A 10,335-nucleotide genomic window follows, 5' to 3' on the forward strand; every position below is an offset into this window, starting at 1 on the left:
CACACACCGAGGTGGCACAGCTCGGTGAGATCCACACGCCTTCTGGGTCAAACCGCCGTGGCCCCTGCTCCCTAGTCCCCGGGGCTGACGCGCTTGAATTAGACGAGATTAAAGGCTTACTGGAGCTGCAAGCCGCACCCCAACTCCCGCGTTGAGCCCCAGACCTTCTGTCCACCCGCTGAGAAGGACGAGGGAGGAAGGCGGCCACACGGGCAGTGCTGTGGCCTTGCGCACAGTCAAGGGAGCACCCGTGCAGGAGCCAGCTCTCCTTGTGGAGACGAGGAGACGTCTCCTCCATGACGAGGGAATGGGCCCTGATCTTGTGCACGCTGCTCTGCGGCCTGGCTGGCCCCACACACTTGTTCCAGCCCGGCCTGGTGCTGGACATGGCCAAGGTCCTCCTGGACAACTACTGCTTCCCAGAGAACCTGATGGGGATGCAGGAAGCCATCGAGCAGGCCATCAAGAGCCGTGAGATCCTAGCCGTCTCGGACCCCCAGACTCTGGCCCACGTGCTGACCACTGGGGTGCAGAGCTCCCTGAATGACCCTCGCCTGGTCATCTCGTACGAGCCCAGCACCCTCGAGGCTCCCCGGCAAGTCCCAGCCCTCACCAACCTCACCCGGGAGGAACTGCTTGCCCGCCTGCAAAAGGGCATCCGCCACGAGGTGCTGGAGGGCAACGTGGGCTACCTGCGCGTGGACGACATCCCCGGCCGGGAGGTGGTGGACAAGCTGGGCAGCTTCCTGGTGGCCAGCGTCTGGAGGAAGCTCATGGGCACCTCTGCCCTGGTGCTGGACCTCCGGCACTGCACGGGTGGCCACATTTCTGGCATCCCCTACGTCGTCTCCTACCTGCACCCAGGGAACACGGTTCTGCACGTGGATACCATCTACGACCGCCCCTCCAACACCACCACTGAGATCTGGACCCTGCCCCAGGTCCTGGGGGAAAGGTACAGCGCTGACAAGGACGTGGTGGTCCTCACCAGCGGCCACACGGGCGGCGTGGCGGAGGACGTCACTTACATCCTCAAGCAGATGCGCCGGGCCATCGTGGTGGGAGAGAGGACTGTCGGGGGGGCCCTGGACCTCCAGAAGCTGAGGATAGGCCAGTCCGACTTCTTCCTCACCGTGCCCGTGTCCAGGTCCCTGGGGCCCCTGGGAGGGGGCAGCCAGACGTGGGAGGGCAGCGGGGTACTGCCCTGTGTGGGGACGCCGGCTGAGCAGGCCCTGGAGAAAGCCCTGGCCATCCTGACCCTGCGCCGCGCCCTGCCCGGCGTGGTGCGGCGCCTGCAGGAGGCCCTGCAGGCCTACTACACGCTGGTGGACCGCGTGCCTGCCCTGCTGCACCACCTGGCCAGCATGGACTTCTCCGCCGTGGTCTCCAGGGAGGACCTGGTCACCAAGCTCAATGCTGGTCTGCAGACCGTGTCTGAGGACCCCAGGCTCCTGGTGCGGGCCGTGAGGCCCAGGGAGGGCCCTTTGGGGCCCGAGGCAGGGGACGACGACCCGCCGGAGGCGGTGCCCACAGTGCCGGACGATGAGGCTGGCCGCCGGGCCCTGGTGGACTCCATGTTCCAAACGTCTGTGCTGCCGGGCAATGTGGGCTACCTCCGCTTTGACAGCTTCGCGGCTGCCCCGGTGCTGGAGGTGCTGAGCCCATACGTGGCGCGCCAGGTGTGGGAGCCGCTGCAGGACACAGAGCACCTCATCGTGGACCTGCGCCAGAACCCCGGGGGGCCGTCCTCGGCCGTGCCCCTGCTCCTCTCCTACTTCCAGGGCCCCGACGGTGGCGCCGTTCGCCTCTTCACCACCTACGACCGGCGCACCAATGTCACGCAGGAGCACTTCAGCCGCGTGGAGCTGCCGGGCCGGCGCTACCCCACCCAGCGCGGGGTGTATCTGCTCACCAGCCACCGCACGGCCACGGCCGCCGAGGAGCTGGCCTTCCTCCTGCAGTCGCTGGGCTGGGCCACACTGGTGGGCGAGATCACGGCGGGCAGCCTGCTGCACACGCGCACGGTGCCGCTGCTGGAGACGCCGGAGGGCGACCTGGTGCTCACCGTGCCCGTGCTCACCTTCATCGACAACCACGGGGAGTGCTGGCTGGGGGGCGGTGTGGTGCCCGACGCCATCGTGCTGGCGGAGGAGGCCCTGGATAGGGCCCAGGAGGTGCTGGAGTTCCACCGCAGCCTGGAGGCCTTGGTGGAGGGCACGGGGCACCTGGTGGAGGCTCACTACGCACGGCCCGAGGTGGTTGGACAGACCAGCGCCCTGCTGCGGGCCAAGCTGGCGCGGGGGGCCTACCGCACGGCAGTGGACCTGGAGTCCCTGGCCTCGCAGCTTACAGCCGACCTGCAGGAGATGTCGGGGGACCACCGCCTGCTCGTGTTCCACAGCCCCGGGGAGATGGTGGCTGAGGAGGCGCCCCCCCCACCCCCCGTCGTGCCCTCCCCGGAGGAGGTGTCCTACCTCATTGAAGCCCTGTTCAAAACCGAGGTGCTGCCTGGACGGCTGGGCTACCTGCGCTTCGACGCCATGGCAGAGCTGGAGACGGTCAAGGCCATCGGGCCGCAGCTGGTGCAGCTGGTGTGGCAGGGACTGGTGGACACGGCTGCACTGGTCGTCGACCTGCGCTTCAACCCCGGGAGCTACTCCACAGCGGTGCCGCTGCTCTGTTCCTACTTCTTCGAGGCGGAGCCCCGCCAGCATCTCTACTCCGTCTTCGACCGGGCCACCTCTAGGGTCACGGAGGTATGGACCCTGCCGCAGGTGGCGGGTCGACGCTACGGCCCCCACAAGGACGTCTACATCCTCATGAGCCACATCAGCGGGTCGGCGGCCGAGGCTTTTGCCCACACCATGCAGGACCTGCAGCGGGCCACGGTCATCGGGGAGCCCACAGCTGGGGGGGCGCTCTCGGTGGGCATCTACCAGGTGGGCAGCAGCCCCCTGTACGCCTCCATGCCCACGCAGATGGCCCTGAGCGCCAGCACGGGCGAGGCCTGGGACCTGGCCGGGGTGGAGCCCGACATCGCCGTGCCCATGAGCGAGGCCCTGTCCACCGCCCGGGACATAGTGGCCCTGCGAGCCAAGGTGCCCACCGTGCTGCAGACCACGGGCAAGCTGGTGGCCGACAACTACGCCTCCCCGGAGCTGGGGGCCAAGGTGGCAGCTAAGCTGAGCCGCCTGCAGAGCCGCTACTCCCGGGTGACCTCCGAGGGCGCGCTGGCGGAGATGCTGGCGGCCGACCTGCAGATGCTGTCAGGAGACCCGCACCTGAAGACGGCCCACATCCCCGAGGATGCCAAGGACCGCATCCCCGGGATCGTGCCCATGCAGGTGAGACACGCGGTCCCGGGGTGGCTGGCCTAGTCCGCGCGGGCAGGGCCCTGAGCACAGTGCAGGACCTGTGCGGGGTCCCAGTTCTCCCTGCTGCATCTTTCCCTCCTGTCAGACTGTCACCACGGCCTTGTGTTCCCACCCCAGCTTGCGTTCCTGCCAGCCCCCACCCGCCCCAGGGGTGGCCTCGCGGGCGTGGAGCCCGACTCGGACATGCCCAGGGGCACGAGGGCACAGCCCCCAGAGCCCCGCAGCGTGAGTAGTTCCAGGCCCTCCGCGTCTGGGGCCCCGTGGGCACTGTCTGAGCAAGGCCCAGCTGGGCGGGAAGCTGAGTGATGTGCTGAGGGCCACGCGTTTGAAGCAGCAGAGCCCTCGGGGGGCACTGAGAGGGTAAACCGAGGTTGAGGGGTTTGCGGCTGGGAGGTTGACCACCCGGAGCACCCAGACCAGTGGCCAGACAAGCTGAGGGTGCCCTGAGCACCCCACCAGGTACAAGCCCCGAGCTTCATCGAAAAGCAGCATCCAGGGCATCTCGGCGCGCAGTCTGCCGTCTAGCAGGTCACCGCCCCGTCAGGAGCAGGAGCGGCAGGGCAGGTCTGGGTGCAGGCAGTTCACGCTGGGGGGCTGAGGGAGCTGTGGCCTCCCCAGTAGGGGAGAGAGGGAGCAGGGAGAGGGTTAGGGCAGGAGGGGAGCAGGCAGGCGGCTGCATTACGGAGGCCGCTGCCCCCACGGAGCCCGTGGGGCCCTAACGCGTGGGGAAGGACCCAGAGCCGCCACCCGCGGATGGGACCAAACAGCTGCTGGCCTCATGGGGACATGGACCCTGACACAGAGAGACCCGGGGTGTGGGCGGCAGGCCCTGGAGGCCGGGCTCCCCGCACACCGCCCGCAGAGCCCATGTCCGCCCCCGTCTGGCGCAGCCAGTAGGAGACCCCGGGCATGCGGAGCCCCGTTCGTGCCAGCACCACGCCAGGCTCACAGGGCCCGGCTTCCGAGCCAGGCTTCGTTCCCTCCCCGTGTGGTCAGGCCCACGCCCGGGAGTCATCTGCGGATTTGGCTTCTGGCGCCGCCACTTCCTGGCTGTACGACCCTGGGAAGGGACCCGGTCTCTCTGGTCTCCTCACTGAGGGGATGCCCTGCGGAGATGCTTGGGGCTGCAGGTGCGCAGCTCGCGGCCGAAGCCCTGCGGAAGACCCAGGGGCCCCGCTGCCCCGGGAGGAGAGGATGACGAACCCAGAGACACCAGGAAGCACCTGCCGGGGGTGTGGGTGGGGTGGGGGTCAGAGTGGAGGCTGCACCTGGGCCTCGCGGGTGGGCACCCTCTGCGGGGGGCCCGCCAGCCGCAGCCTACCAACCTCGAGCCACATCCCAGGTGACCTCCCAGAAGCTGCCTGCCCGCCCGGGCCCCTGCCGGGCCTCGCTCCCCAGCGTCTCTCAGGTAGAGGACGCGGGGTGAACCTGCGCCCAGGGTTAGCAAAGCCCCGCAGCCCCTGCCCTGCTCTTGCAGATTCCCTCCCCTGAAGTCTTCGAGGACCTCATCAAGTTCTCCTTTCACACTAACGTGTTTGAGGACAACATCGGCTACCTGAGGTTCGACATGTTTGGGGACTGCGAGCTGCTCACCCAGGTGTCAGAGCTGCTGGTGGAGCACGTTTGGAAGAAGATCGTGCACACGGATGCCATGATTATCGACATGAGGTCAGAGTCGGGGGGACGGAGGTGTCTGGGCCTGGGGTCTGGCTTCGCCGGAGGAGGGAGTCCCTGCAGGGGGGCTTCCCAAGCTCCTCTGATGATCGCAGGGTTACCTCCATCACTGGGCTACTTATTGGCTCCCAGACTTGCCTAGACAGAGGACCCAGGAGAGCGATGGGGAAGGGGAGACCTCGAGAGCAGAGCCTGGGCCCCCACACCACCCACTGAACCCAGAGCCGGGGGAGGGAGGGCACCTAGTCACCTGTGCCCTTGAGGCCTCATCCAGGTGATTCCGATGACCCACCGTGGCTGGGACAGCCAGGCTACCACATCCAGTTGTGCCCCTCACATCACACAAAATCAGGCCGGGACCGTCTGGGTCAGGAGAAGCACAAAGCCCGAGTCCCGGGCACAATCTCCAAATCAGCCACAATTGTTGCAAAGAGAATTCTTTGCGTCACAAAATGACTGTTAGAGGGATGCTTCCTCCTAGAGGGAGTGGAAGCAGGTTCCCCACCACGTCCGCCCCGTGGGGACCAGGCCCAGGCCTCCGTGATGCTCCTGGGGCACCCGCCAGGGCACGGGGTGGAACCCCAACCCAGCTGCAGGAGCGAGGCTGCTGAGCCACGGTTCTTGTCGGGACCAGGGGCCCCAGATCTCAGAGGCTTGTTCTCCCTGAAGAGGGACCTCGGGGTGCTCTGCATGTGTGTGTGCGCGCGTGTCCACGTGGCCATGTGCGTGTCCAGGGCCCGTGTTTGTGGGCTCCTGCAGGAACCCCTGAAGGCTTTATCCTTCAAACACTTTTACTGGACGTGCCGACGATGCTCATGCTCAGTGCCCTTCTGTTGACTGTGTGGCCGTCCTGGTAAAAGAGGAAGTGGCCCAGCCTTCAGGTGGGCTTTGCTTAAAAAACCCTTCCAACCTGAGGTTTGGGGGTTCAGAGGCTGAGGCCGCAGGCCCTACACCCTGCGGGGCCACCCTGGGCCACCAACCAGAAGACACTCCTAACATATCACCAGCCCGCTTCTTGTTCCCAGATGAGACGGGCACAGCGTCCCCCAAGCGGGGCTGTCCCCTGCCCTCTGCTCCTGCCCAATGTGGTTCCCCAGGCCTGAGGCTCTAGGACAATGAACACCCCAGGAGGTTGCCCCGGGGAACATGCCCAGTGGTTTGTGGGATCATGGAGAATGCAGCTGGGGAAGACGGCAGGGGGCAGGACAGCAGCCATGGTCGTAGGCGAGGGAAATCCATCGCCAGTGTCGGGACCGCAGGGCCGGTCAGAGCCCCCAGTGTAATGCATACAGTGGGCATTGCATAATGTATTAACCGCGATCAGAAGGGGCAGGTATTGGGGATGCCTGGGTGGCTCAGCGGTTAGCGCCGCCTTCAGCCCAGGGCGTGATCCTGGGGTCACGGAATCGAGTCCCGCATTGGGCTCCCTGCATGGAGCCTGCTGCTCCCTCTGCCTGTGTCTCTGCCTCTCTCTCTCTCTCTCTCTGTCTATCATGAATAAATAAATAAAAATCTTTAAAAAGGGGGGGGCATGTATGACCCTCAACATTTTCTACACAAACTTGACCACAAGGAGACTTGAACTCTGGGAAATGCCAACAAGGGAACCTGCGGGAGGGCGACGGGGCATTAGGACGGGGCACTGCGGGCAAAGCTCCAGGCTCCCGGGGGGAACGCTGGGCCGCCCCGTCAGCCCCCGCCCCCAGTGGTCCCACTTCTCTCCCCGCAGATTCAACATCGGCGGCCCCACCTCCTCCATCTCTGCCCTATGCTCCTACTTCTTCGATGAAGGGCCCCCAGTTCTGCTGGACAAGATCTACAGCCGGCCCAATGACTCCGTCAGTGAGCTCTGGACCCACTCCCGGCTCACAGGTATGTGCAGAAGCCTTCCCCTTTCCTGTTCTCATTCTAGAAGCTTCTGGAAAACCGGGAAGAGGAACGAACGATAGCTTGGGTGCAGGGAAAAATCTGGTAAGTGGAACATCAAGCGCCTGTCCGACGCTGTGCACTTTGCATACGATCCTAAATCCCTGCAAAGTGCTACCGTTACGCTTATTTTCTAGAGAAAAGGGAGTCTTAATTAGGTTGAGGATCTTAGCTAACATCGCCCGACAGATACGTGAAGGAGCCAGAATTTGAACACTGGTTTGTCTAAAATCAAAGTGCCCTCCATTCTCACCCTGCAACCCTCAGCTTAGGGGGCAAATGCAGAACCAGAAGGACCCCCGCCCATCGCACACCCCACAGGGCTTCTAACGCGCATCCTGCCTGAGGTCACCGCAGCAAGGAAGTTCGGGCCCTGATGGCATGTGCCGTGGGCCAGGGCGGCAGCCAGAGGGGCAGCCAGAGGGGCAACCCCGCACTCTCACGGCCCAATGTGGGTGACAGGCTCTCTCCGACGCCCTTGCCCTGCCCGATGAGCCAAGGAACCCACACTTGCATCAGACTAGGGCCGGGGGACCAACAGCGGGGGGTGGTGTGACCAGATAATCACTTGTGCGCGTCCCTCCTGTGTGAGGATCGGAGGGGAGCTTCCAAGACATTCGTTCAGAACTATCACAAAATGCAAATAAAAATCAGGACCAGGTGAATTGTAAATTCAAACACACACTCAAAACCCAGAGTTACAAACAGACCCAAGCCTGCGGACCACAGGGCCGTAGGACGGCGAGGTCTACCTTGCGAGTTGCGCATGGCCACTGAGTGCTGAGACACGGCTCCTGCAAACAGAGATGTGACACGTGGAACGTGCACACCAGACTTTGAAGACTTTTCCACAGAAAAGTAAAGATATAAAATATCTCAAAGATTTTATTGATTATATTTTTCAGATAGACTTTTTTTTTGGATATATTGAGTTACATAGAACTTTATTAGGGTTCATCTCCTCTGTTTCTTTTCACTTGTTTGACACAATGGCGAGAACACCTCGGGCGACCTCTGTGGCCCCGGCTCCAGCTCGTGCCGCATTTGTGCAACGTGCACTGCCAGGGCAGGCACTCTCATCCCCCGTGGAGGAAGCACGTACCCTCCCCGGGCTCGCATCCATGTCCTCGTTTCATGGCCATGGGCCAGGGGCTTGGGGGGGCAGCTGCCTGCAGATGCGGGGCCACAGGACGGAGCCGCAGGCCCTCCTCTGCGCGGGTCCGGGCAGCACAGGGACGCGGGGGCCCCGGGGACTGCCAGCCGGCTTGAAGGGCCCTGTGTCTTGCAGGTGAGCGCTATGGCTCCAAGAAGAGCGTGGCCATTCTGACGAGTGCGCTGACGGCCGGCGCTGCCGAGGAGTTCACCTACATCATGAAGAGACTGGGCCGGGCGCTGGTCGTCGGGGAGGTGACCAGCGGGGGCTGCCAGCCACCGCAGACCTACCACGTGGACGACACCCACCTGTACATCACCATCCCCACGGCCCGCTCGGTGGGGGCCGCGGACGGCGGCTCCTGGGAGGGGGTGGGCGTCGTGCCCGACGTGGCCGTGCCTGCCGACGCAGCGCTCGCCAGGGCCAAGAAGGCACTGCAGCGCCCCGCGCGCAGAGCCCGGCGGAGCCCCAGGGCGCCCGGGACCTCCCGGCGACACACCAGGCGGGCGGCGGCCCTGGCCCGGGCTCCTGCCTGAGGCCAGGTGCAGCTCAGGGGCCTGCTGGGCTCCGCCAGGCGGGGGGCAGAAGGCACGCCTGGGTCCACCCAAGGTCCCTCAGCCACCGCCAATGTCCCTGAGCACCGGGGATGGGGAGCGCACCCCACGGAAGCACCCCCTCCACGGGAGCTCTCGGGGCGGCGAAGTCGAGCCCCCACCCCTGCTTCTTAGCTGCCAAGCCCGGGCCCCGGCAGCTCCAGCCACCGCATTGCACCATGAGCCGCACACCCTGGCACACGCGCCACACTTCACATCTCCTGGTAGTAAAAAGAAACGGGCGAAATTTATTGTGATCGTGTGATTCCTTTCAGCTCCTCTCTGCACAGTAGCATCACTGCAGCCACATTAAAGTCACCAGGAATGAGATGCTTTTGCAGGAGCCTTGGTATGTGCCGTGTGGGCTGCACGTGCCGCGCGCCCCCCTCGCCCGCACACGCCCGCTCACAGGCACCTGCAGCTGCTGGGTCCGCGTGGACCATGCGGCCCAGAGGCCAGGGAGCCCCCCCGCCGCCACGCCTCCTCCGCTTCCTGCCCTGGGAGCCTTTCTGGCCCCATCATGCTTCCCAGGGGCGGTAGCCGCCCTGCTCCGCGCTCGCCCTCATCCCGGGTGCCGGCCACTTAGCACAGCACCTCCAGGCGGCAGCCGTTAGACACCCGAAGACAGGCCTCATCTCACCCAGAACCCTCCCGGTCCAGCTCTGTACAGCAAGTCTGTCTTCCCTTCCCGGGTTCCTCCATGGTCTTGTTCTCACCCAAAAGCGAGCTCTGGCACCACGCGGCCCTGGGACCCAGCACAGCAGGCTAGGGGGAGCGCGGACCTGGGCGCCTGCCCTTCCTGACCAGTGCGCCCGTGGCTGCCCTGGCCACCAGATGCTCCCAGCCGACTGAGAAGCCTGCAGAGCCCAAGACCTCCTCCTCCAGAACCAAGCAGGCCCCAAGAGGAGATGAGGGCTCGAGGGCCACCTGGAGGAATGAGGCCCCCGGCTGGCCCTGGGCACCCAGCCACCTTCCTCTGCTGGAAATCAGCAGCGACCCAGAAGTGAGAGATACCCGGGACCCCCCAAGGTCATGGGGGGATGCGCAGTGGGGACACCCCCAGCCCCCATCAGGGCTCTGAGAGCCGAGCTCCAGGATGTATCGGTGAGGACACCAGGCCACGCCGCCCGAGTCCAGGCTGTAGCTGCCACCGCCCACTTCCCCCCGGAACCCCAAGCTAACCTCACCACCAACCCTCTCGTCACCAGCCACCTCCCCGGGTCCCACAGAGTTGTGGGTCCGAGCAGACCCTGGGTCGCCACGGATAGTGAGGGATTCACCACCTGGAAAACCTTGAACCAGCCCCGTCTCAACGGGACAACGACCGGCACCCCGGCCCCTTCCCTTCTGCTGCATTTGAGACTGAGTGCACGAGAGGACTTGAGCGGCAGGCTGCATACCCGGGATGCTGGGATCCCACCTTTCCCGACTGGACCTAACATCCAGGCAAAGGTGGGGCACCATGCGGGCACACAGTCTAGGGGTTCTCTGTGCTCCCTCCTCCTCCCCGCCCCTCCCCACACTCAGTTACCTGAGCGTCTAAATCAAACAATGGTTCCTCTTGGTGGTACAATCAGGGCTGATCTTTTATTTTATTTATTTTTTATTTTTTAGG

The 10,335-nt window shown here is 64.7% G+C and overlaps 1 protein-coding gene across 1 annotated transcript; it reads left to right on the forward strand.

Moving 5' to 3' along the window:
* Nucleotides 1-296: 296 nt before the first annotated feature.
* Nucleotides 297-8,663, forward strand: RBP3 (retinol binding protein 3). The gene is made up of 4 exons (XM_055324854.1): nt 297-3,344; nt 4,852-5,042; nt 6,778-6,920; nt 8,263-8,663. Exons 1-4 carry the CDS (start codon nt 297-299, stop codon nt 8,661-8,663), a joined length of 3,783 nt encoding a protein of 1,260 aa, XP_055180829.1.
* Nucleotides 8,664-10,335: the final 1,672 nt, after the last annotated feature.

The sequence above is a fragment of the Nyctereutes procyonoides genome, unplaced genomic scaffold, assembly GCF_905146905.1.
Source record: "Nyctereutes procyonoides isolate TBG_1078 unplaced genomic scaffold, NYPRO_anot_genome, whole genome shotgun sequence".
In the NCBI taxonomy this organism is placed as follows: Eukaryota; Metazoa; Chordata; class Mammalia; order Carnivora; family Canidae; genus Nyctereutes; species Nyctereutes procyonoides.

What these genes read in the sequence shown, in the direction of transcription:
- RBP3 (XM_055324854.1), top strand. Translation starts at nt 297, where the DNA reads ATGACGAGGGAATGGGCCCTGATCTTGTGCACGCTGCTCTGCGGCCTG. An exon ending in CCGGGATCGTGCCCATGCAG is followed by an intron (nt 3,345 to 4,851) that starts GTGAGACACGCG and finishes CTGCTCTTGCAG; the next exon opens with ATTCCCTCCCCTGAAGTCTT. An exon ending in GCCATGATTATCGACATGAG is followed by an intron (nt 5,043 to 6,777) that starts GTCAGAGTCGGG and finishes CTCTCCCCGCAG; the next exon opens with ATTCAACATCGGCGGCCCCA.